Source organism: Orycteropus afer, unplaced genomic scaffold (assembly GCF_000298275.1).
Source record: "Orycteropus afer afer isolate SDZICR_OR568_19922 unplaced genomic scaffold, OryAfe1.0 scaffold00006, whole genome shotgun sequence".
Lineage (NCBI taxonomy): Eukaryota > Metazoa > Chordata > Mammalia > Tubulidentata > Orycteropodidae > Orycteropus > Orycteropus afer.
This window is the reverse complement of record NW_006921593.1, coordinates 26,054,626-26,079,903: the sequence shown is the minus strand read 5'-3', so window position 1 is coordinate 26,079,903 and position 25,278 is coordinate 26,054,626. Positions and strand designations below refer to the sequence as shown.

At 55.6% G+C, this 25,278-nt stretch overlaps 1 protein-coding gene and 2 non-coding genes across 3 annotated transcripts in view; all 3 read left to right on the top strand.

The window, feature by feature from the left end:
• Window positions 1-24,651, top strand: part of ATG16L1 (autophagy related 16 like 1) — a 32,024-nt gene extending 7,373 nt beyond the window's left edge. The window contains exons 3-19 of the mRNA XM_042781326.1: window positions 202-307; window positions 1,137-1,210; window positions 1,999-2,250; window positions 6,538-6,603; window positions 9,332-9,418; window positions 10,152-10,208; window positions 10,418-10,468; window positions 11,060-11,162; window positions 13,144-13,249; window positions 14,988-15,058; window positions 16,413-16,484; window positions 21,246-21,366; window positions 22,171-22,276; window positions 22,977-23,126; window positions 23,219-23,266; window positions 23,844-23,945; window positions 24,558-24,651. Coding sequence (XP_042637260.1) covers window positions 202-307; window positions 1,137-1,210; window positions 1,999-2,250; window positions 6,538-6,603; window positions 9,332-9,418; window positions 10,152-10,208; window positions 10,418-10,468; window positions 11,060-11,162; window positions 13,144-13,249; window positions 14,988-15,058; window positions 16,413-16,484; window positions 21,246-21,366; window positions 22,171-22,276; window positions 22,977-23,126; window positions 23,219-23,266; window positions 23,844-23,945; window positions 24,558-24,651 — 1,666 coding nt within the window. The remainder of the gene's footprint in view (window positions 1-201; window positions 308-1,136; window positions 1,211-1,998; window positions 2,251-6,537; window positions 6,604-9,331; window positions 9,419-10,151; window positions 10,209-10,417; window positions 10,469-11,059; window positions 11,163-13,143; window positions 13,250-14,987; window positions 15,059-16,412; window positions 16,485-21,245; window positions 21,367-22,170; window positions 22,277-22,976; window positions 23,127-23,218; window positions 23,267-23,843; window positions 23,946-24,557) is intronic.
• On the top strand, window positions 11,961-12,232 carry LOC122150226. Its single transcript, XR_006163551.1, has one exon.
• On the top strand, window positions 20,350-20,581 carry LOC122150228. The gene has a single exon (XR_006163552.1).
• Window positions 24,652-25,278: the final 627 nt, after the last annotated feature.

Below are 25,278 nucleotides of genomic sequence, written 5' to 3'. Positions count from 1 at the left end.
CACTGGGTCTCATGCTTCCTGGTTCCTGCTTCGGGTCTGTCAGGGCCCAGAGAGACGGGACTTCTCGTGTAGCCATAGCCACGTTTCAAGTGCTGACCCACGTTCCACTCCTAACTGAAGAGGTTGGGGTCTGATTTTTTGGTTGTTTTTTCTCTCTTTCCTTTCCCCCGGTCTCCTCTTCTGCCTGGTTTGGGGACTCAGTCCCGGGCATGATGGCGCCTGGAATGATGGTCAGCTGCAGGAAATGGCCCAGCTAAGGATTAAGCACCAGGAGGAGCTGACGGAGTTACACAAGAAGCGTGGGGAGGTAAGAAGGGCCAGTCCCCTCGCTGCCGTGGGAGAGTCTGGGGACACCTTGGGAAGCTTGAGTTGCTGTCACCTCGTGTGCTAAGAGAAGGGCGTGGGGCCCGTCATAGAAGCTGCAGCAGTCCTAGCATGTTCCCATCACAGGCTGTGACTCTAGGAGTCACACAGTGGGGACCCCGGGACAGATGAGGCCCGTCTGCAAGAGGCTGAGCCAGGGAGCTCCCCCACCACATCGTCCCCCCGAGTCACGCCCACATGGGAAAGGGCACAGAAGCGCCTGCTGGCTGGCCGGAATGCTTCATCACCCCTCAGGCCAGGGATGGGGAGTCGTGTGAAGGAGGGCCTCGCGCAGGTGTTGAGTAGGAACCCTGAAATTTCAGAAAATATTTGTTACCATGAGGCCGTGTTGGCCAGGGGTGGTGGTTTTGTGGCAAATTGGTGTTGAAAAACTACGGCTTTACCATCAGTGATTGGCCGAAATCGGCCTCCAGACGGCTGAGGTCAGGGCTGGAAAGACATCTCAGCATGAACCTGGGGGTCGAGTAGAGGCCCTCCTTTGATTTTTAATGATGTAATTCCACCCATTGGTGTCATTGGGTATGAATCACAGCGCCCCTAGAGGCCAGAGTAGAATTGTCCCATGGGTTTCCAAGGCAATCTTATGGCACTAGACTGCTGTGGCTTTCTCCTGTGGACTGGCTAAGGGGTTTGCAGTGCTGACCCATTAGCTAGCAGCCGAGTCCTTCACTGGTGAAGTATGGGCACCCGCACGTGTGTTTTCCGGTGGGGTCTGGCAGTCTCTCGTTTGTAAAAGTGCTCTCTGTCTGCAGCTGGCGCAGCTGGTGATTGACCTGAATAACCAGATGCAGCAGAAGGACCGGGAGGTGCAGGCGAATGAGGCCAAGTGAGTGGTGGGGAGGCTCGCGGCCGCCTGCCCTGCTGATAAGTCCCACACAGCACCCAGTCGGCCCTGCTGGGGGGGCTGGACAGGCCGGGCCCGGGCCTCAGGCCTCCCGGGCTCTGGCTCAGGCCTGGGAACTAGGCTTGCCCCCTCAACATCTGTCCCTGAGGCATAGGGAGCCCGTGGTGGACGGCAGGGCTGAGCTCTCTGAGGCCTTAGGAGTGGGGGTCTCTGCTGGGGGAGAACCCGGCAGACAAGGGGGCAGGACTCAAGCTGAGACCATAGGGCTGGAGGGGGGCTTGGGGTTCAGCTGGGGCTTTTTCTTCGACGTGCAGAGAGGGCCCTAGAGGCTTCGGCAGGCAGAGGGCCTGCTCAGGCATTCTGCTCAGTCGGGTGAAATACATAGTGTTCCTAGCCCCTTCTTCCCAAACTCATGCCTTTCGGAAAGGGTCTGACTGGTTGCTCCTTCACCAGCACCCGTTGCTGTCACGTCAGCTCTGCCTCACTGTGACCTGGAGACTGCTCCAGAGGGTCTTGGCCGAGTTCTGGTGCTGGGTCGCCAGGTCTTTCTTAGGAAGAGTCCACCTGAGGTGTTTCCTTTCCTGATGAAATTTTCTTGGGAAACACCAGGGTCGGGGCTGGCTATGGGGGGTGCCATTAGGGAGAGGTGCTGGGGTGGTGGCTGGTTTGCGCTCGTTGGCCAGGCTCCCCTGGTGGCAGCATGCAGCCAGGTCCCCGGCTCAAGTGTAGGGCTCTTGCACCTCCTACCCCTCTGTGTGTCCTGCTTTCAGAATTGCAGAGTGTTTGCAGACTATCTCCGACCTGGAGACGGAGTGCCAAGAGCTGCGCAGTAAGCTCCAGGACCTCGAGAGAGTGAACCAGACCCTGAAGGACGAGTACGACGCCCTGCAGATCACCTTCACTGCCTTGGAGGAGAAACTGAGGAAAACCACCGAGGAAAACCAGGAGCTGGTCACGCGGTGGATGGCTGAGAAGGCCCAGGAGGCCAACCGCTTAAATGCAGAGAACGAAAAGGATTCCAGGTGGGCTGGCGACCTGCCGCTGGTGGTCTCCATTCTTAGTGAAGGGGGGAGAGAAGCCTGGCAGCTGCAGCCACCGGGCAGAGTCGGGAGACCACCAGGTTAGAGACACCCAGAGCAGACAGAAAAGAGTTTTGCACTTAAACAGCAGCCGGGCACACGGCCCTCTCCCCGAAAGGCTTTTTGGCCCACATCCTTTGCCAGTGGATTCTTGGAGTATTTTGAGCAGGAAAGCGAATTTCTGAACTATGCAAGTTAAACCAGAATCTAGAAAGATTGGATGCTTCCCTTCCCGCCCCAGTGATTTTGTGCAACTGTGCTAATCCAAGCCAGTGGTTCTGATCCTGCTAGGGCAGCCCGGTCGTGGTGGAGCTCCTGTGTGACGCTCTTAAATTGCAGTTGGTACGAGTGCCCGTTCAGACCGGCAGCCGGTAGGTTCTCAGCAGGGAAGCATCCCACCCACACCCTGGGGATCAGACTTTGGTGGTCAGAAATGTGTGTGTGGTCACACTGCCCAGAGGGCCTAGTAGATCTGGGGTTAGGGTCCCACAAACAACCAGTGATGCTGGGGCCACAAGAAGGGAGGTCCACTCTGTCACCATACCTATGGGACAGTGAGTGCACGTTCTGGCCAGTCACTAGTCTGTGACAGGAAGACCAGAGCCCAGTGTTGGGAAGAAGGGGGAGTCCTGGTGGTTGTCCACCTAGAGCACCTGAGAGAATGAGCCGGAAACTATCCATCAGGGTTCACCATGATTAGAACGCACTTCTTGAAATCCCTGTTGGTAGTTTAGAACTTAACATGATTCTAGTTCATGAAAATGAATGAAAACAGGCTCTTAAGGAGGAATGATGCAGAGCTACACTGCTGAGGAATGGGCTTAGTGGCTTCTCTCTGTGCCCGTTACAGACTGACTCCTGCACAGGAGTGGAGAGGGCTTTCTAAACATAAAGGTGGTGGACACAGAGTTGATCGTAGGCTCTTTAGATTTTTCTGCATCAGACAGCTCTGAACAGCAAATGAAAGGCTGTTTGAAAACAAGAATCCTCGATGTAGTCAGAAAGGAAATGCTGTGCACTCAGATGCACAGACACGGAGCAGGGAGAGTCCATGAAGCAGAGGCAGGCGTGGGGAGGGAGGTGAGAAGAAGGCCCGTTTGTACACCCCTTGAAGGCACCAGGGTGTCTACCAGCCTTAAGGTTCCTCCACTGTTGGAAATTGATCTTGAGGAAGTAATAAGACATGTTCACACGGGATCTCTTTGCATGTGAACGTTGTTGTTGTTGTTATGTGCCGTCGAGTCAAACCAGACTCATAGCGACCCCTCCTTGGGTTTCCGAGGCAGTATCACTACGGAAGTAGGATTGCCCAACCTTCCTTCTGAGGATTGGCTGGTCGGTTTGAACCGTCAGCCGTCTGGTTAGCAGGCAAGTGTCTTAGCCACTATGCTACCAAAGCTCCATTATTCATAGTAAAAAGAGAAACTATCCCCATGGGAATGGTTACATAGTGATGTGTTCCACCAGGGGATTATAAAGCCATTTAAAATTAAGTATATTTTAAGAGCATTTAGTGATGTGAGAAAATGCATAAAATCTGTTTCCTTGAAACTAGGAAGAGAGACGAGTGTTTTGTGTATAATTTCCAGTTTGTGTAAATTTAAAGGCAAGAGCCGGAAGGGGCGAGGTGGGCTGGGAATGCTGTTTATTTCAGGTGGTGAGACGGTGGTTTTGTTGTTCTTTCTGTCCTTGTCTGGATTTTCTCTGTTTCCTACAGAGAGCATGCAGCTCTAGTAAGACAGCCTGGGCTGCGCCTTTCTGTCCTCCATCCTGCATTTACTGCAGGTGACACAGCTTGGCTCACACCATGAGCTTTTTGGCAGCATGAGGGTGGCGAGCTCAGGCACTTCGCGTATCTGCTCTTGTTCCGTTTCATTATTCACGTGTTGTCCCAGGAAGACGTGCTTGGGGGTTTTTCATTTGATTGCAGGTGGGGGCCTGGGGATTGTTTCATTACTTCACTCATCGTTCCTCCCCCTGGAAGTCTTCCCTCCCCATTCCCCCTTCCTGCCAGCTCCTCAGATTAGCCGTTCCTCCTCTTTGTGTCAGAAGGTGGGCTGCTCTTTTCACATAGCACTTCGTGTCCAGGCTCCATTCCCGGCTGAGGGATGGTGTGTCCCCATGGTCAAGCACAGCGGCCATGATGGAAGGGCACTCAGTGACTGGTGGAAGGACCAGAGCGGGGCCTCGTCCTCAGCTGTTCCGATGCCAGGGCCAGGCTCTTGTCCCTGTGACCCTGGGCCTTTTATCCCCACCTTGGAGAGTGTGGACCCAAGGCTATAATGGAAGGGGTTTGAGCAGTCAGCCACGAGTGGCTTTCCTGTGGAGGGTTATCCCCATGGCTGTCCCCACCCCCTACCAAGATATTGGTCTCTTTCAAACACAGTTCATAGGTTCCCTATTCCAGCTAAGAATTTTTTTTTTTATGTAGTGATTTGGGTGAAAGTTTACAGAGCAAATTCACTTTCCATACAGCAGTTCACATACACTGTCTCATGACATTGACTGCAGTTTCCCACAGTGCAACAGCTCCCCTCCCACTTCTTCCCTAGCTAGGAAAATGTTGTAGTTAAACTGTTGTCATTTGTCCTGTAAAACTTTCTTCATCTTCAGGTATAACATTAGGAGTGTAGTGCACTTTTTTTGGGCTATGCCCTTAGCCCTATGCAAGATTCTGGTCCACCGCTTAGAGACCCGCAGGACCCTCTTGGTTTTTGAGGATTAATCGTTTAATCGTCATGGTAGAAATACACATACACAGATATCCTTTCAGCTGTTCTGGAGGAAACAAAATGAGAAGCACTTGGTGGGGAATACGTGGTCCACGCAGCCAAGCACGAGACTGGGGTGCCCCACGGTGGTACTGAGACCGGGATGCCCCACGGTGGTACTGCCAAGGGTCCCAGGTACAGAGGGCGGGGCCGTTGCCTGAGCACAGCTCCAGGAAGACTTCTAGGGGAGGTTTTGAGGGTGCGGTGATGGCTTTCCTAAAAGCGATTGTTGGTTCCGCAAACATCTGCAGCACCCAGAGCCCTCATGCTGGCATCTCTGGGACACTGGGCGAAGTGGAAGCAGTCAGGCAGGCTGCACAGTGGTTGGGAGAAGTGGGGTGGGGCGGTCAGGGCCGGACCTGGTCTGCAGAGGCACAGGGAACAGAGGTGGGGGCCCGGCCTGGGAATCAGGGGGAGGAGTGAAGGCCTTGATACTGGAGCCCTGGAAGGACTGTTGGGGGCCCCCTTCAGTGGTCGCATCCAGAGAGGCTCACAGTGGCGTTGGGCTTTCCCAGCAGTAGGGATGTAGGACGTGTTGCGTGCAGGTCCTGGGGGGCACCCACACAAGGGGACCAATGGTGGACTTCTCGCAGGAGCTCAGTAGCAGCGCTAGAGGCTGAGATCAGGAATTTGGCACGGGTGGACACAACCACAGTTAGAGATGAGATGGCCCTGGAGGAACGGACGGCCCACACTGAGCACTTTGGAGCCTCCTGAATTCAGGCCTAGGGAGGGAGGGATAGAGTGGTTCTGAGAGGGGGCAAGTGGGTGCCACTGCGGGCCACGTCCCAGTGCTGCCACAGCCGCAACTTCTCTGTAGTCGGGTGCCATTGAGGTGATCTGACTCAGCCGGCCTGTGGATGGAGTGGAACTCCCCACAGGGCTGCCCAGACGGCCATCTCTGTGGGAGCAGACTCCCAGCTCTTCTCCCACCGAGTGGGTCCAGATGCCCTACTGAGCTGTTAACCATTGTGCCCCTGGGGCTCCTCTTCAGTCTGGCCTTCATAAATTAAAGCTGCGTAAGCCCTGACAGTTCTAGAGTTAACTGTGCCTCGGTTTCTGTGCCTGTAAAGTGAGAATACCGGGACTTGCCTCAAGTGAGTAAGAAGTTGATGAGTTAAACACAGATAACAGAACAGTGCCAGGCGGAAGTAAACCTTCACTGTTCGTGCTTGGCGTGTGGCAGCGGGAGGCTGTTGCTGCAATGCACCGGTCTCGGCCACAGCCAGCCCTGAGACAGCTGTGAGAGTGACGTGCTCTGACACCGGGACACGAAGTGAGCACATGCTGTCGGGAAAAGGACACCGATTGGGCTTGCTTGACACACGGTTGCCACACACCTTCAGTTTGTAAAGCACACAGTATCCCCAGAACGCAGTCCAGCAAGGTCGGCCTGTTTGTGAGCCGGTAGTTTACTGAGGACCCAAACGCAGGCGTAACTGGTGGCTCTCTTCCCCAGGAGGCGGCAGGCCCGGCTGCAGAAGGAGCTCGCCGAAGCCGCAAAGGAGCCTCTGCCCATTGAACAGTAAGTAGACGCACAGACTGCAGCCGTGGGGTGAACACCATTCTGTGATGTGTCAAACCCTTGTTTGACATCTTCAGGTATAACATCAGACAGGAGATGGGGGAGTGTAAAAGAGGCAATAGGCACCGAGAATCTGTCCCAGCAGTGCAGCACAGACCATCCCAGGGTTTTAGTGGCTTCTGAGTTCCCGCTGTTAAGGGCCATACTTCCGGTTTCTTCCTCAGACTACGCCCTTGAAATAAAAACGCAGAGGTCAAAGCTCTCGGAGCTTGTTGCCAAGTCACCTTCCAGAAGCGTGTTCGGGTTTACCCTCCCTGTTAGCTGTCAGGTGAACTTCACACACTGTTGCCCTGTTGACACTTTGCACCTCCTGGGTGGGGACTGATTGGTGAGTTTCAGTGACAGTCTGGCCAACTCTTTGAAGTGTAAACGAGCACTAGATTTCTTGGAACAGATGGGTCGGAGGTTGTCCCAGGGCTTTTCCGATTCTACCTGGGAGCAGGAGCACCGCCCTGAGAGTGCAGGCTTTGTTTTGTGGGGGCATATCTTAACAGCTAAATGCGTTTTGGTCTGGTCCAAGATGTGCTTTTCTTCTATTGCAGTGTGTGTTAGAACACAGCATTAGAATGATGGCCCACTGGTTTAAAACTGTTGGTGGTTCCCTTTCAAATGGAGGGGCCGGATTTAAATGTCGGTTGGGGTCATTCACCAGACAAGGGTCTTCCTTTACATGAAATGAGTCCTCACACCAAGCCTGTCCGTCAGTGGCAGGTGTGTACGTGTCCTCCACTCAGCCTCACAGCAACACGCAAGCCCCCACAGAACGGCAGGCTGACGGGCGAGAGGTGGTTTATACTGTCAGGCGTGGAAAATGAATCTGACAGCTAAATCGTTGCTCTGGAAATGAGGCTCAGTTCCTTGACAGCACCCTGAAACATGTCATCTATCCACCTCCTCGTGTGAGTGGGTGAGCAGGTGCACCCCTACTGAAAGCGTCCAGCATCCCGTCCAGGATGCACAGGGGCGGCAGGCGGAGAAGTAGACCCATGTCCTTAACCCCTGCTCTCTCCTGCTCCCAGAGAGGGGGCTTTCTGGGCCTCAGGACATGTCCACCTGCAAAGGGTTTTGAGACCCGGCCAAATCCTGGCCTTGCATGTGACCCTGGGCTTTTGTAGAGTGCCGAGTGCCCTTAGGCCACAACATCCTGTCTTAACCCAGACGCTCGGGGGTGCAGCTTGTGTTTGCTCTCACTGGCACTGCTGTCTGGAGGTCCCAGCATGAGTCAACTGCACGAAGGCCAACCAGGAAGAAGCTGCACACAGCCTGTCCTCTTCATCCCACCTGCCTTTGCTCCCGTCTACGCCTGGGCCAAAGGTGACAGTGACGTGCCCTCCTAGGATGAGTAGCCAAGGCTTTGGGTGCCTGGTACCAGGTTCTTACGTACATACATACTCCATCCAGATAACTGCACATGGGGGCATCTCGCTTCTAAGTTCCTCCAAACCCTGACAGTCGGGATGCTGTCTTGGGTTGTGACATTTTATTCTTCAGGAAGATTCCCTAAGACATTTGACTGCTAACCAGAAGGCTGGTGGTTCAAACCCTCCAGCCACTCCTCGGAAGGCAGGTTGAGCAATCTACTTCCGTAGTGATACTGCCTTGGAAACCCAAGGAGAGGTCGCTGTGAGACAGGTCCATCTCCACAGCAGTGGGTTTGGTTTGGTTTTGGAAGATTGCAGCTCCGTGGTGGCTATGAAGACCAGAATAATTACATCCCTTCCCCTCAGCTGGGAAAGGTGTGGCCCTGAGAACAGGGAGGAAGGGAATCCCAAGGCGCTTGCATCCTTCTGTGAAGTGGTCCTGCCTTTCCCTGGGCGGGATGGGTGTGTGCACGTTGTGCCGTGATGTGCACTGTCTCATCTGAAATGTGGACTTTGCAGATGTTGGGAGCACCAACCATTTAAACAGACACGTCGTGTGCTCTGAACTCAGATGAACAGTGTTGAGGTTTTGATTTTCTGGGTTTTTTTATCATCAAGATAGCACTTAAGCCAGGGTTGGAAACGCAGCCTTGGGTTCCATTACCCTTTGACCAGCCCCTCTTAAGGAGCTTTGGAGGTGCATTGGTGAGGCACTCAGCTGCTAACCAAAAGGTTGGTGGTTCAAGCCCACCAGCTGCTCCGCAGGAGAAAGATGAGGCCGTCTGCTTCTGTAAAGATTATAGCCTTGGGTCCCTTATGGGCCAGTTCTGCTCTGTCCTGTTGGGGTGTGTGAGTCGGAATCAACTCTGAGGCAGCAGGTTTGGTTTCTTACCTGGATCCTTCCCCGGTACTCCATAGCTGCCCCTTTGATCCTCCTATGTGCCCCTCGGCCCCGTCTGATGGAACCTGGTTTACTGGTGAGGATTGTAGTCAGGCTCTGCCTGTGTGCAGGATGGGACCAAGCTTATGCAGGGAAGACCCTAGCCTGGGACTGTCTGGTGATGGACTGAAGCAGCCATTGTCCCATTGCCTTCCAAGTGGGAGCTTGGGTCACACCACGGGAAGCAAAGGCCTCTGGATTCAGGGGAGCAGGTCAGCTGTCCCCTGCAGTGTTGCCCAGCGTGGCAGTGCTTGCTTTGTCTCCAGAGAACCGCAGCGGGTCACAGCTTGTGTGTGCCATGGCCATGGTGTGAGCGCATGCACAGTAGAGTCGCCACAAAGCTGCTGTTCCTGCCCTTCCTTCGCAGGGACGATGACATTGAAGTCCTCCTGGATGAGACCTCTGAGCACCCTGAGGAGGCCTCTCCTGTGCGGGCCGCCAGCAAAGTGGCCACGTGAGTGGGCGGGGCGGGGCGGGGAGACGAGCTCTGGCTGCGCATGACAGTGTGTGTGTGGATGTGAGCGGAGGACATGAGCCCCTTCGTGGGCACACCCAGGCGGAGATGAACAGCTCCTGGATGTCCCGTCGTCCTTGGGGCCCCACCCTAACAGGGGACGCCTCCTTGTGCTGAGGGTACCTGTGTGGGGGGCGTGTCCAAGGTGCCATCCAGTGTCTACACACAGTCCCCACCCTGACAGAGGGGAAGCCTCCCTGTGCAGACGGACAGCAGTGAGGGGGCATGTCCCAGGTGCCACCGTGTCTACACACATGACACATAGTGGGTTCCTGAGAGGGGACCTGGTTCAGGTCACGCTGCTTACTTCCTCCTGGGCTCGGGTGGTGGTGGTGGTGGTGGTGGTTTGGGTTTTGCTACAGTTGTCCTAAAGGGGCGAGGGTAGGTCATTAGCAAGCCCTTTGGTCAGTGAGACGCCTTCACTGAGCATTATTTCCAGGGGACTGAACCTCAGGGACCTTGTTTCTCTAGACTCCAGGGCTGGTTTTCCCTCTCCCTCCTTGTCTGCTGGTGGGTGGATGGTAGGTGTGTTCCGCTCGCTGCTGGGTCAGGGTGTGGGAGCCAGGGGGAATCACCTTGCCTCCCAGGTGCCTATTTTGTGGGCTGTTTTTATTGAGTGATGATTTGGGCAAAATGTTTCAAAGGTTTAAACCTATCCTCCCCTCCTCTTTAGTAAGCGACTCTCGCAGCCTGCTGGAGGCCTTCTGGACTCTATCACTAATATCTTTGGGTAGGTTAGAAGACCTTCACCTTGTCTCTGTAATGTGTGTAAATATACCTAAGTACCCGCCCACGGTCTCTCACTGTAACACCCCTGGAACATCAGGGGGCAGGGCCCCCACGTGCCTCCATCTCAGCTTCTCGTTTAGCTTCCTCTTTCCCCCTTGGCCTCCTTTCTCTTAACCTTGCTGCGTGCTGACCTCTGCCCTTTCCCTCCAGTCTGTCCGAGTCCCCCCTTTTGGGACACCACTCTGTCTCCGAGGCTGCCAGGTGAACACCGCTCTCGTGTCTCAGCCCCGCATGCGCGTGCGGCTTGTTGACAGTCCCGCTGCCTACCGCTCCGCCGCCCCAGCACCGGGTGGACACGTGCTAATCAGGGTGCTTTGCATGTTCCTCAGGCTGGGGGACCCCACAGAGCGGGCAGTGGGCTGAGCTCTGTCCCATCAGGCCGTGCCTCTTCCCGCTGGCCCACGTTCGGCGCCGCCTTGCACATGCATGGAGGGTGAGGAAGGCGTGTCCCCAGGCGGAGAGGCCATGCTCACGTATTCTCACCCACATCCCAGAGCTAGCTGTCACACTGTGCTGACCTGGCGGCATTGTCACTCAGGATTGCTAGTCGGTTGTGAATGCTGGGGTCAGTCGGTGAGACTGCGAACCCAGATGTGTCTGGGGGTCCTTCAGTCATCCAAGTGAGGCCGCTGGTTTTGTGAATCATTCAGGTGTGGAGGGCCTAGAAGGGAACAGAAGCTCTTGACAAGGGCCGTCTACGTAGGTCCGCTGTCTCGGACACCCTTCTGACAGTCGATGAAATGAAGCATGGGGCAGCCCCGTCTCACATATTCCTTTGTGTCCCTCCCTCAGGAGACGCTCCGTCTCTTCCCCTCCCGCACCCCCGGACAACGTGGACACTCACCCCAGCTCTGGTAAAGACGTGAGGGTGCCGACCACCGCACTGTGTATCTTCGTAAGTGGTCAACCCCCAGGCCGCCTGAGCTTGTGGTTACAGAGCCTGGCAGCACCAGCCTCCCACACTCCTGCTTCCCACTACCTCTTGTACACCAAGCTGTACACCCGCTGGCCCTGCCTGACGGAGGAGGTGGCACACTTTGCCTAGTTTCAGAGGACAAAATGGAAATCCTATTAGGGATGGTGAGAAATTGAGGGTGATCCATGCCGTTGTCACCACTTGGCTCCACTGTAGAGCAAGGGTCTGGTCGGTGGTCCACTGTGGACTGCAGGCAGCTGGGGGCATCCTAAATGCCTCCTTCCCTGAGTGACCCCCAGCCATCAGGGGCACTTGGCAGGGTATAGTCCCAGCCAGAAGCCAGCGTGATACCAGAGCTGTTAGCCAGGGTTCAGCGCAGACCTCTTCCTGGAGGACAGTTCGGATCCCAGATGGGAGAGGGAAGTGGGAATGAAGCCCACCTGTGGACTGTTGAGTCTTGTGATGCAGGGCTGTCGAGGTACTGGGGCCAGACAGAGCCTAGAAGGCTAGGCCGGCTCTTGGATTGGCCCCAGAACTGAATGGGGTGGTAGAGGAACTGCCTTCAGAGGAGGGAAGGGCTCACTGCCTGCCTGGATAGAATTCAGATGCAGTGAGCTTCCAAGGCCAGCGTAAAGAGCAGCTTCAGTAGTTAGGCATTTCCACAAAGCAGACTGGCTGAGGGGTAGACTGCCCTGAGCGTGTCCAGGAAGCCCTGCTCTGGAGGAGACATTGGACTCCGCTCCTGGGGTCCTGTCGCAGGCCTGGGTACTGCACAGAGGTCCGTGATGATTGGTAAAAGGTCTGATTGCACTTAATGTCACAGTCCTTCCCTGCCCTCGACTCCCAGCAGCCCATGTGTTTCCTCCTGTCCCATTGAAGGTGTGTGTCGGGGGCCCAGGGGCAGCTGACAGTAGGGGATGGCATCAGCGTGTGTTTCTGAGAGCCGCAGGTTCACAGCTGATGTGAGTCCAACAGCAGGACTTCTGCAGGAGGCTGATGAGGGCAGGGGGGCGTGATGGTGCGTGATCTCAAGTTTTCAATCTGAGACCTCCGAGGCAGAGAGCTGGTGAGGGAGAGAAAGAAGGACACGGGAGGGTGGGGGGTTGAGACACGAGGGGCAGCAGGGCACCAAGCAGAGTCCTGGGGGTGTGGGGCCGGCTTGCGTCAGTTGACAGTCACTCTCGGTGACCCTTCAAGCATCTCACCTTGCAGTCCCAGGCCACGGGAAGGCCAGACAACGTCTTCCCAAATGGCCTTGGAGGCACAGGAAGCACGGGAGTGTTTGTTCCGTGATCAGATGGTTACAGTCGAGGTTTTCCAAAGGCTTCCCCTCTTTGCATTGTGGGTGATTTTGGATCTGCAGGAGAGATCAGTGCAGAGAGTGCTCGTGTGCCCGCATCCAGTCACACAGCTCCCGGGGCAGCATCTGCTGCTCTCTGTGCCCCCTACACCTGGGCTGGGGCAGTTTAAGGCAAACCCTGGACCCGTTGGGTCCATCAGAGCTTACCACGAATCCCTCTGTCGACCCCTCTTCCCAGCACGTGGCAGCGTGCTTGGCCTGAACACAATGCCTTCTTTTTAGGTCACATAATCCCGCCTTGATCAGTCTCGGAACTTCCCATTTAAGTTAGCATTTAATTCTAAGCTAGTAGCTTGCGTTGAAGGCCTCCTCAGTGTTAGGCACAGTTGCAGGTCACAGAACCTACGGAATCCCTTGTTACCGGGGGAGAAACTGGGGCTTTGGGAAGTTTAGTTTGGCAGAGGTCACACCACTGGCACACACTAGTGCCACAGTGCTTCCAGAAAGAGCTGTGGCACTCGGGCCAAGCCTGATGGGGTCCCCTCTTGTTTCAGGACGTGTGTTTACTTTAGCTGAGGGCCTGGAGCGCTGGCTGCTAATGGGGAGTGGTCGGCTCTGTTGGCCTTGACCCTGCCTGTGTGAACGTGGATTGTCTTGCAGGACGCACACGATGGGGAGGTGAACGCCGTGCAGTTCAGTCCTGGCTCCCGGCTGCTGGCCACCGGCGGCATGGATCGCAGAGTCAAACTTTGGGAAGTCCTTGGAGGTGAGGGAGAGAGGCACGCTGCATTGGTCATGCCATTGTGTGTGGGGAGTCGTCTGACCCAAAGTCACCACTTCAGGTCTTTCTTTCTGAGGATGTTTGCGCTGATTTTCCAGGTAGTGACTAGAAAATACTGGCAGTTGTGTGTGCATTTGCATGAGTGAGGTTTCTGTCCTTTGTTGCCAGCACACTCTCATCAGAAGATCTTCCACAATGGTACTCGTTTCCAGGGAAACGAACTTGAGGTCATGGCCTCTAGTGTCCTCAGCCCTTGGGGCTGGTGTACATGGTGATAGGGCTGTAGGCACGGCCTGCGGAAGCAGGTCCACCAGCGTCCTGTCTGAGGCAGAGGAAGGTTGGGGGGGCCGCCTGGGGAAAGTGCGGTTAGCGGGTGCCTGCAGGCAGGCCCTGAGGTAGGAGGCCTTCTCTCTGGTTGACGCTGGCTTCAGAAGTGACCTCGGGCCTCGGAAACGGCATCAGAACAGGAGACCTCTCAGGAGTCTGCACTGGGTGTGTTCCAGTTTCCAAGCGGATTTGGGAATTCTTTTAGTTAAATACTATGTATGTTTTCTGCACAGGTTTAGCTGCTTGTCGAGTTCCCATGGTTACAGCACGTACATTATTGTGGTTATTTATTTATTTATTATTCAGTAATAAATAAACAAGTCCTGATGCCTGCCACAACATGGGTGACCCTTGAAAACATGCTGAGCGAACTGAGTTGGACACAAAGGACAAATCCTGGCTCATCTGACAGGAAGTAGCTGGGACGGGCGCATGGACGGAGATGGGAACCGCACAGTGGTTCCCAGGGGTGAGAGGGGGGCCATTGTTAGGAAGGACCAGGGGCAAGAGGGGGGCCATTGTTAGGAAGGACTGAGCTTGTGTTCATGATGATGGATGAGTTGGCCAAGGATATCGGTGAGGGTGGCATAACGTGACCGATGGCATGGGTCTCGCTGAGCTGTACATGTGGAAAATGTTAACATGGCAGAAGCTATGTTATCTCCATTGACAGCAACAGGAGATAGACATGCATGGGGTGCTCTGTCTAGAAACAGCACATTAACTTAGGCGTGATGACGGATGCTGTCAGGAAGCCACGATAAAACCCTGTCATGAGACTGGAAATGTCTGAGGTTCAGCTGTTCACTTCCAAGCGCACGACCTGTTTTGGTGGTGGCATTGGGGTTTAGTAGAAGTCACAGCGCAACAGTGTTTGTTTCGCTCCTTGGCACGAGAAACGCCGGTCAGACAGATGCCAGTCTCTCACTCCAGCAGCAGCACTCCCTGTTTGCTGCCGGCGAGGAAGCGAGCACTAATCATAGTTCATGGCGGTGTGATCGGGCCACAGCGCAGTGTGCGGGTCGGGTCAGGGCTCCCCGCGGTCCCGAGGGAATGGAATGGTTGGCAGCATTTCTCGTCTTGGTGAGCAGCTGTCAGTCATGGCCTGATTGATCCTGGGCCTTGGTCCACAAACAGCTTGCTCAGTGCAGTTGTTTCTTCTTGGAAAAGCCCAATCCAATAGGCTTTTTATGAAATAGTCCAGGGGTCCTGTCGTTTTACCTCTTAAGCTGTCATAACAGTGACTGTTTCTACTCTGAACGGTGCTGTGTTACTGGGAGCAGAGGAAGCTGTTGGACTGTGTCAGTGCTGCCGTTGTGTTTCACATGTCCTGTTTGACCTTGTCTGTTGGCTTTATTTAACTTCCTGTCTTTCCTTGATCTGTTTGCTTTTACAGACAAGTGTGAGTTCAAGGGCGCCCTCTCTGGCAGTAATGCCGGAATTACAAGCATTGAATTCGATAGTGCTGTAAGTATCTCAGAGCCATGCAAGTTGGTGAGTGTAGTTTTTTTTTAAGAAACAAGTAAGTATTTGGTTTGTGAAATTGAGAACTAACGTCCTTGGTTCCCATTCACTAGGTTTGCAGTCAGGTCCCTGGGTGAGAAGGGGTTACTGGGTACATCTCCTGATGCCTAGGACTGTGCTTTCTGCATGAGGCTTGTGACCTTGGTCAGTCCTCTGTTGAATTGCCTCTCGTGACCATACTTTGAGTGTTTAGATGCCAGGGTAGAGGAGGCAGCGTATAGACTTGTGGTCCCCACTCTCACAGGTGAGCCACCTGTGAGAGGAGGGTGGTACGAGGACAGTGAGTGATCTGTCACTGTGATGTGGTTATGACGGAGATACGGGGGCAGCAGACGGGAACCCTGGTGGGGGCGTAGTGGGTTCAGGACTGAGAGTTAGGGAACAGAATACGGCCTTGCGGGCAGACCCGAGGGATTGAGGTCAGGCAGGGGAGAAAGGAGATGGCAAACGGTGGTGCAGAGAGGAGCATTTGGACAGGGTGTGCGGTAGCCAGGAGCCACGGGGGTGGGGCCGGGGTAAGCACCTCCTTTCTCAGGGTCGTGGTCCCCCTGTCGTCGCCGGGGTCCTGCTCTGTAGCACCTCATTGAGGATCTTTCTGGGCTCCGGTTGCATCCCGTCTGGCCTCTTCTGTTAGAGTGTTCTGGATTGACTGTGACTGCAGCTGGGCTGAGAGCAAGTGTCTGCATGGTGGTCCTGGTGCCCCGACCCCCACCAGAGAACCTTGAGTTTCCCTGGGAGATGATGAGGGGGGATGTCAGGTGTGGGGCAAGATGCATGCCGTGCTGAAGGGTTAGAGCTGGAAGGCACCGGGGCCAGTCTTACAAAACAGGGCTTGGGAGTCCTTTCTGAGACAGGTGTCCAGTGTTGAGGGCAGTACTAGGGCAGCCGTCACCCATCATTCAGTGTTGCTTGGCCAGGTTTGGGCTGAGGCTGTGGGTGGGAGGAGAGTGTCTGGCTAGATAGAGCAGACCGTAGGTCTCAGAGAGCAGTAGTTGGGAGATGAGGCAGGGCCGCTTCTGGGCTTCCTGCCTGTGACAGTGTGCCACCCTGGGGGAAGGTGAGCAGGGTGGAGGAGTTCCATTGTAGCTGGTGGGTTGTGATACTCACCCAGCTCAGGAGAAAGCTGAGCATGAAGGGGGCTGGTGTGTCCCCAGCACCTGGGTGATCAATCACTGGTGGCTAGACTGTGTGTGTCGTTTCAGACCCCTGCTGTCTGGGATTTGGTTATTGGAGAAGGTGTCTCTTGTGAACTGAGTTCCTGTTTTGGCTAAAAGTTCTTTCCCCTTTATTCCTGTAGGGCTCTTACCTCTTAGCAGCTTCCAATGACTTTGCCAGCAGGATCTGGACTGTGGATGACTATCGATTACGGGTGAGTCCTTGTTCAGAAGCCAGACTCATCTCCAGACTACACGGGGTCATGCAGACACACGACGTGGGGCCCACCAGGTGATTAGCTGGGGACTCGCCAGTCTTTTCCTGGACTCGTGCTCAATTCACCACACCCTCCCTTCCCCCGTGGAGTTTCCGCTCTGCACTCTCGCTTCATCGAGATTCTGTTTCCTGTTACGTGTGGCCTTAGACCCCTCGCATTTCCACAGAGGACTCGGGAGACCCCGTTCAGAAGAACAGGGTGGTGTGATAGGTTTCGAGTTGAGCTTACCTGCAGAGATTTTAGTAGTGGCCTGTGTGCCGTCAGGCCCTTAAGGGTCCCTGGATGTCGTCATCACATCCCAGAGTCTTTGTGATTTAGCCAAACAGTAGAACGTAGACACACAACTGAACGCAGTGTCAAGGCGTGTGCGGCCCACTTCAGATGACGAACGTAAGCGGTTCTGAAAACTGACCCCGGAGGGCCAGAAGCGGGTGAAGCGGACGGTGACAGTGGGGTCCAGTGCTGAGTTGAGCCCACGTTGCCTCCAAGAGCTAAAGTCTCTTGGCGTCCAAGGGAGAGACCAGAACTGGTCGTTACATACCGCTTCTGTTGTGAAAAGGACTCCACTTAGTTTGGAGACAGCTTTTTCTCCTTTTAGGCTTAAAGAAATTTTCATATCAGCTCGTTAAGTACAGACGAGTGAGTGAGACAATGGAGAGCCACTTTGACCTTGGTAGGCATTTAAAAAAAAGGTCGATACAAGTTGTGTGTGTTAGCCCACTCAAAAACGGGGTTCAAAAATAGGGTGTAACGTTAAGGTGACCTTGTTCTTCTGGGGAAATCTGTAGGGTGGTGGGGAGCCGGAGTAGCATGGTCCATTAGGTGGGTGTTGAGGACTGAGTTGTGTCCCTCAAAGTGGTGTTGTGAGTCCTAAGCTCTGTGCCTGTGGTTACATTTCCTGTTTGGGGATAGGGTGTCTTTGTGAGGTGGCAGGATAAGTGCAGGGTGTGTCTTGAGTCAGTCTCTTTTGAGATAGAGATTGAACAAGCAAAGGCGAGAAGTGGGGAGATGCCAAGCCACAGGAAGGTCACGTAGGAACAGAGCTCAGAGAGACGGGGACCTTCCCCCAGGGCCCCCAGAGCGACTCCGAATACCGAGAGTGATGGCTGTAACCAAGAAACGTACCTCTCACAGTTCAGCAAGCCAGCAGTCCAAAGGCTCCTTAGCTCTGGAGGAAGGTCCTCATCGCCTCTCCACTTCTGTCCGTCTGATCTTCAGGTGGCATCTCTCAGTGCTTGATTCTCTGTCCTCATCTGCTCTGAGGAGGTGTCAAAGGTGATTGGCTTAAAACTCACCCTGCACCATACGACCTGTTAAGACAACGGAGAAAACTCATTCCCGGATGGGATTATAGCCTGGTCATTGTGTGCTGTGGAGTTGATGTTGCCTCAGAGCAGCCCTGTGGGGCAGAGTGGGACTGTCCTGGGGGTGTCCTGGCTGTCGTCTCTGGACTAAAGAGTCGGTGGGGGGAGCCCTCCAGTTACTTCAAGGCGGACGGTGTGGCCGTCTGCTTCTGTAAAGGTGGCAGCCTGGGGACCCCTGGGGCAGTTCTGCTGTCCTGTAGGGTCACTCTGCTGAGTCAGAACCAGCCTGATGGCAGTGGATTCGGTTTTCTAATCTCTATGGGAGCAGATCAAGTCTTTCCCTTGCAGAGTAGCTGGTGGGTTCTAACCACTGACCTTTCAGTTAGCAGCTGAGTACTTAACCATTGTACCACTAGGGCTCCTTCAGCCACAGGTGTAGGGGTTAGGAGTTACAGCTCATATTTTGGGTGTACACAGTTCAATCCATAACACCAGGTACTGTGGGGAGATGAGGAAACTGGAGCCCACGGAACCAGATAAATTGCCTGCAGTCACGGAATGCAGAATGAGCTGGAGGCTGAGTTGAGGCCTAAAGCCCAGAGCCCGTGCTCTGCCCGGTTGGACGGGCCTGGCTTACCTGGACTGAGACTCTGTGGGGCTGAGCAGTTGTTGAGGGTGGGGGTGCACAGCCTTCCACACTTCAGTCCCTCTGGGGAGCCGGGGAGCCGGGGGGGGGGGAGGCTGCTGCATACGCAGGGAGATGCTCTTTAGTTACAGAGGAGCTCTGTTCACGTGGGTTAGAAATAGCAAGAAGGGGACCTAGGGGCAGGGGCAGCCCTGGAAGACAGGTCACCGTGTTGGAAACTTTCAGGTGAACTAGGTGGCATAGGTGGGCCAGAGTCATTGGTGAGGGTACTCAGCACGCCATTGGGGTTTGCACTGTTGGGGCTGTTGCGGCTGCCTGGGAGGCAGTGATGGCTGCCTAGCTGGGTCCCCTGTGCTGGGCATGTTAGCTTTCTTAAGGCCTCCACCCTGCCTGCTCTTGGTCCTGAAGTCAGTGTCTAAGTTCAAGAGGCCCTTCCTGTGGGTTCTCTACCCAGAAGGCTCTCATGAAAGGCTTAGAGTCGGCGTGAGAGGCTCCCTGTTACAGGGCTCTGGGTTCTACCTCAGGCCCACTTAGCAGAGGATGTTAAAGGACAGACACGAAGGGACCATTGTCTGTGTCCTGAAGCATCCATGGGCGTAACTCAAGCCCTGGGCAGTATCTTCAGCTTCTCTGCTGAGCTGGCCTCCCCAGTTGGGGTCAGGTGCTGCGACATCTGCACCCACTGCCCTCCTGTTTAAAAGGAGGAGATAGAACCCAGAAGGTGAGCTATAATGTACTAGCACCAAGGGTCAGGATGCTGACTGAGTGGAGGACTCTCATCAGTACGTCCCGCTCGAAGTGACAGACACAGATCCTTGGAGGAGCCGCGTCAGCCAGCGGGTCCAGCTGCTGCTGGGCATGGGGAGGAGGAGAGAGGCAGTGTCATTCCTGGGACAGCTCGGGGTTCAAAGCTGTGCTTCGCCGTCCACGGAGCAGCCTCGTTGACGATGACACTTGGAGTGACCGAGCTGTCTGATGACCACGGAGGCTCCCATGACGCCCTCATCTCACCCCGGGAGCTTGTTTAGCCACTGAGTGATCATGACGACACTCGGGGAAGGGGCTGCAGGAGGTAGGCCGTGCCATCGGCTGCCCGGAAATGAGCTCCTTCGTGGAGTCTGCTGCAGCTGTGTAAGGAGGGATGGTGCTGGTTGCACAGGGCCCAGGGGGTCAGGAACCAAGTGGCGTCGCCCCACAGAGCGACTTGCATGGATACTGCTTGGGGCACAGCGTTCAAACAGCTGTGGGTAAGTTACTAGGACACGTGTAATTGGGAACGTGATCATCACACACGTTTAAATCCACAGAAATGAGTGTGCTTGTCCAGCGTGGTTAGGAGTGATGCTCACACTTGTGAAATGTGGCAAGCAGCGCGCGCACAGCCGTGGGAGATTTGATGTGCTCGTTATTTACTGACAGCACATGCGACGGGAGGAGCCTGTCCAAGCTCGGTCTCTCCCAGCGACTCACAGACGGTGACTTGCTGTGCGGTGACTTACTGTGCGCACTGCGAGCTGTGTGCTGGGTGTTGATTCTTCCGGACGCATGGTGGTACGCAGCTGCCCCCTGGTGGCAGCCGTCGCGAGAGGCCAGCTCCTGGGACCCACGTACCTGTCTCCCTCTGAAGAGCGAAGGGTGGGGCCTGAGTGCCCTTCCTGTGGAGCCCATCCACTGACAGAGGAAAGACTGACCTTAGAATCTGGATAAACCTGTGGGGTTTTATCTTAGCCCAGTAAGTTGGCAGTTGTAACAAGTATTCGTAGGGTCTTTTTTAAAATCAGAAAACACGAGTGGATACTTCCTGAGCCGTTGGGATTTCAAGAACAACAGTTTTGACCACCTGTTGAAAAGAGGTCCATGATGAGTGGTAAAAGGTGTGGCCACCCAGACCCCTGTCCCCTACCCCCTGCCCGTCTAGTTGTGCCAAGATGGGCTCAGGGCAGCTGACACCCAATCATGGCCTGTCCTGTGTCCCTGGCGAGCCCTGGGAGACTCCATGGTTGGCACCGACAGCTCAGTGACAAAGGGACTTGGATGCTGGCAGCACCGGGGTCTGTGGTGATTGTCATTTTCAAGCTGAGGCCTCTGACTGGAAACCCTGCAGGCCTTAGTTCACGGAAGAACTCACAGTTTTCCTTGTGAGCCAGGCCTGCAGTGGCCCTGCCCAGCCTGCGGACTTCACAGGTGCTAGGAGAAAAATTCAGCTTTAATTTTTTTTTTTTTTTACATAATCCCCCCAAAAACAGTTGCAGGACAGTCCAGGCAGGTCTGAAACAGCTTATTTAAAATCCTGAATGGGTCCTCCACCCAGTTCACTCTTTTTGAGCATGGAAGGTGGGTGAGGTTTGGTGTTAATGGTGTTAGGTTCTGTAAATGGCATTTTCAATGGGAGATGTATCTTGGTCTTGACACCTCGGCTCCGGGCAGCACCTGAAGGCAGGTCTCTGGGAGGCCCCAGCTGCTGAGCTGGCAGAAGGGGTGCTGCCAGCCACACTGCTCCACGCGATGCAGCCGCCATGTCTGCAGAGCCGCCTGGAAGCCGCGCGGGCCCCCAGCCCTCTGCCCTTTGGTCGTCCTCCTCCTCCACCTCCTCCTCCTCCTCCTCGTGTCTGACTGCTCTGGTTGCGTCTCCTGTGTTTGGGGACCTGACTCAGCAGAGGGCCGCCAGTCTCCCCCGGCATGGTGAGCAGGTGGTGTGCCCATGGTGGATGGGCCCGTGGTTGACACTGTGGCTGTGTTCTCTCCTAGCACACGCTCACGGGACACAGTGGGAAAGTCCTGTCTGCCAAGTTCCTTCTCGACAACGCACGCATCGTCTCAGGAAGCCACGACCGTACCCTGAAACTCTGGGACCTTCGCAGCAAAGTCTGTGAGGAGATGCCCTCTCTGTCTGTACATGCGTGCTAGATGGGCTCCGCCCTCTTGGTCCCTATGCTTGGGACAGACACTGCCCTCTCTGTCTCCATGGCTATATAGGCACCGCCCTCTCTGTACATGCGCACTGGATGGGCACCACCCTCTCGGTCCCTATGCCTGGGACGGGCACTGCCCTCTCTGTCTGTCCATAGGCACTAGGCGGGCACCTTCCTCTCTATATGTACACTAGATGGGCACCACTCTCGGTCCATACATGCTAGATGGGTACTGCCCTCTGTCTCCACGGCTATATGGGCACCACTCTCTCTGTATATGTGCGCTGGATGGGCACCGCCTTCTCTGCCTATACATAAGTGTTAGATGGGCACCACTCTTGGTCCATACATGCTAGAGGGGTACTGCCCTTTCTGTCTCCACGGCTGTATGGGCACTGCCCTCTCTGTATATGTGTGCTTGGTGGGCACCACCCTCTCGGTCCGTATGCCTGGGACAAGCACCGCCCTCTCTGTATACCTGCCAGGTGGGCACTGCCCTCTCGGTTCGTACGTGCTAGATGGGCACCACCCTGTCTCTGCACATATGCTGGACGGGCACTGGTTAAGCCTGCATGGGATGCCAGGCAGCCCACGATTCAAGTCCATTTCTGTATTCAGAGTGGGGCTGAGGTAGCAGCGTTTTTCGGGTCTGAGGCTTCAGTCCTGTTAGGAACCCAGTTTGCTTGGTGGTTGGAGGGCAGCGGGGCTGTGCACACAGCCCCGTGGCCTCTGCTTGACTCGGGTGTTGGCTTGGCTTTCAGGCATAAAGACAGTGTTTGCAGGATCCAGCTGCAACGATATTGTCTGCACGGAGCAGTGTGTCATGAGCGGACATTTCGACAAGAAAATTCGTTTCTGGGACATCCGGTACGACCCACGAGAGCTCGGTGGGGCAGATGAGCAGGTCTGTGTGTGCTGGAGTTTGGTGTCCAAGGTGTGGCTTTGACACCTGGAAAGGGCAGGGATACGCTCTGGTAGGCGTCCTTTGCCGTGAAGGAGCCCAGCAGTTACCAAGTGTACTGTGTGCTGGGCGCTGTCCCAGCTGCCAGGGAAACAGAAGGCAGAGGCTCTTCCTGTTAGTGTGAACTGCAGTCGGGACAGTGAACACGCAGTCGTGGTGTGCCAGGTGCTGACGAGATCGGTGACTTGTCCAGGTGTCACAGAGTAGAGATGAGGCAGTGTCCCATGATGGAAAAACCCAGGGCAGTGGAGCAAGCTGACGGGCTGGCCACAGCCTGGGAGAGGCAAGCATGGATGAGACGAGTGGGAGAAACGGTGCCACCTGGGGCGTGGCCCTGGCTGGCTCGTGCTGATCACATGCCCCGCTGGTGACTGTTTGTCCTTCCAGAAGTGGACAAGGGACAGAAAAGGGCTCTTAAGAAACTCAGATTCCTTGCCCTCAAAACTTCATGGGCTCGATTAAGGGAAGGTACCAGAGCCGTCTCAGCTTGTCTGTCTGCGGTCGGGGAACTTGCCTGTTTCCCTTGTGGCCTGACATTCAATTTGAAGTGGAGACATTCTGACCCTCGTAAGCTATGTTTCCTCATCATTGCCACCTCTCTCTCAGATCAGAGAGTATCGTCCGAGAGATGGAGCTGCTGGGAAAGGTGACTGCCCTGGACTTGAACCCAGAACGCACTGAGCTCCTAACCTGTTCCCGGGATGACCTGCTGAAGATTATCGACCTGCGGAAAAATGCCGTTAAGCAGTCATTCAGGTAACAGAAGCTGTGCTGTTCGCGTGTGTGAGCGTGGAGGCCCAGGTGTGCAAGCGAGCCGGCTGGACCGTGGTACCTGCTGTTGTTTTCAGTGCCCCTGGCTTCAAGTGCAGCTCAGACTGGACCAGAGCCGTGTTCAGGTAAGGAGTGATGCCCCTGCCTGGTTCACCTCCAGGCCCGAAGTTTGTAGCGTCCCAGCAGCTGTCCAGGAGTGAGTCCTATACTAGGGGTTGCCCTCAGTCTTTGCAGCTTCCTTCTTGGCTTATGTGTGAATTAGTGGTGGTACCGGAGACAGCAGCTGGCTGGTTGCTTGGTTCTGGGGAGCGGCCTCTCCTCTCATTCAGCTGTTCCCATAGGAACTGGGGGAGCGCTCTCAGGATGGGCAGGTGGGCGAGGCTGGTGAGCACCGGGGCTGGTTGCACCGAGCAGTCTCCTGAGTTGCTTTGCTGTCCTCACCTGGAACCATGTGACAAAGCATCTGACTACAGGAACGCTTAGCCATTGAGGGTGGCCACGGCAGCGCAGCCATCAGACCCTGAGTCTAAGGCCACAGGCTGAGATGCACTTGGCCTTAAAGATGAACCGTGTGTTCCGATTTCTGGGTGCATGGGAGATGATCCCGTGTTTGACTCATAAACGGAGACCAGGATTACTTCTCAGGAAAGGCCGTGGGGACGCTGAGCAGAGATTGATGGCTTCTTTCACTGTCTCCTCCAGCCCTGATGGCAGCTTCGTGACAGCCGGCTCGGCTGAGGGCTCTCTCTACGTCTGGAGTGTGCTCACGGGCAAGGTGGAGAAGGTCCTGTCCAAGCAACACAGGTATGTGGGTCCCACCAGCCCCTCAGAGCCTGGGCACAGCACCGTTCGTGTGGGCCTCTTCTGGGGTTTTCTGTGCAGACAGTCCTTTTTGCTTATTTTCTGCCACAGTCTGGCCAGAGCACAGTTGCTGTGGAGAAGCACATCCTCCTCCGTCCGTCTCCTCTTGTCCTGCACATGCTCTGCCTGCCCCTCCCCTGCCCCCCTCGTCCTTCCCCGTCCCAGCAGCTCCCCCTGCCTCCCTGGTGAGCTGCTCCTGTCAGTGAGTTGACTGGTAATCGCGGATTCTCACACGCCGCTTTCTCATCCGTCTGACGGAGAGCCCTCCGTCTCCATAGTCCTTAGCCGTGTCCTGCCCATCCAAACCCAGCAGCTGGTTGGAACGCAGACCCTGGGTCCCCTCGGGCATCTGAGCTGCTCCCGGGGTAAACTTGCTAAGATCCGGCTTCCAGAGGAGTAGCCGTTACTGCTTGATGAAGCAGAGCTCAGGCTGCTTCCAGGCTCCTGCCTGTGAGCGAGCGAGTCACTGGACAGAGAGGTGGCGGAGGCCAGCCAGGGGTGGGGAGCCTGCTGCCCACGTCTGAGCTCAGCCCACGGTTGTGTCTTCACTTAAAGCTCCTCCATCAATGCCGTGGCCTGGGCCCCGTCCGGTTCCCACGTCGTCAGCGTGGACAAAGGCAGCAAGGCTGTGCTGTGGGCGGAGTACTGACAGATGCCAGCGCTGGGCGCCCGTCTCAGGAGGAGGGAGGTACGCTCCACCGGCTGCGCGGGCCGTGGCCTGGGGCGCAGCCTTGATTGCCGCCGGCAGTGGCTGTGCAGTCCGGCCCAGGGGCCTCACTCAGAGAGGGTTGCCAGGGATGGCAGCTGCGGCTCTTGGCCTGAGAGCCTCGCCGAGGCCTGGGGCCCACAGGCCGATCCCCTGGGGCAGGCTCTTGTCCGTGGCTGCTGGGGAACACTACTGGCCCTGTGCCCTGTACCTCACCGGGCAGAGCCCAGGCGCCTGCCAGCGCTGGAGTGTAGTGCCAAAGCGCCCCGGCTGGGGTCCGTCCGTGCTTCCTCCTGTCCCCTCAGGGTCACTTTTCCCGTGAACTGGCTTTAACACTGGGCGTCCACAAGCCCAAAGCACAGGGATGTTCCGCTCTCCGAGGAGGGACGGCCATCACCTCCGTGGTCTGGCTCTGGTTCGGCCCTTGTCATGTTACTGCTGAAGCTTGGAGGTTTTATAGACTATGGTTGGAGAAACACCTTTTCTTCAGAGCCTCTGACCCCCTTGCCTGCCCCCACAAACGGTTCCACCCACTGGTGTCTTGCTGGAGGAGTGAATCTCAATTTGATC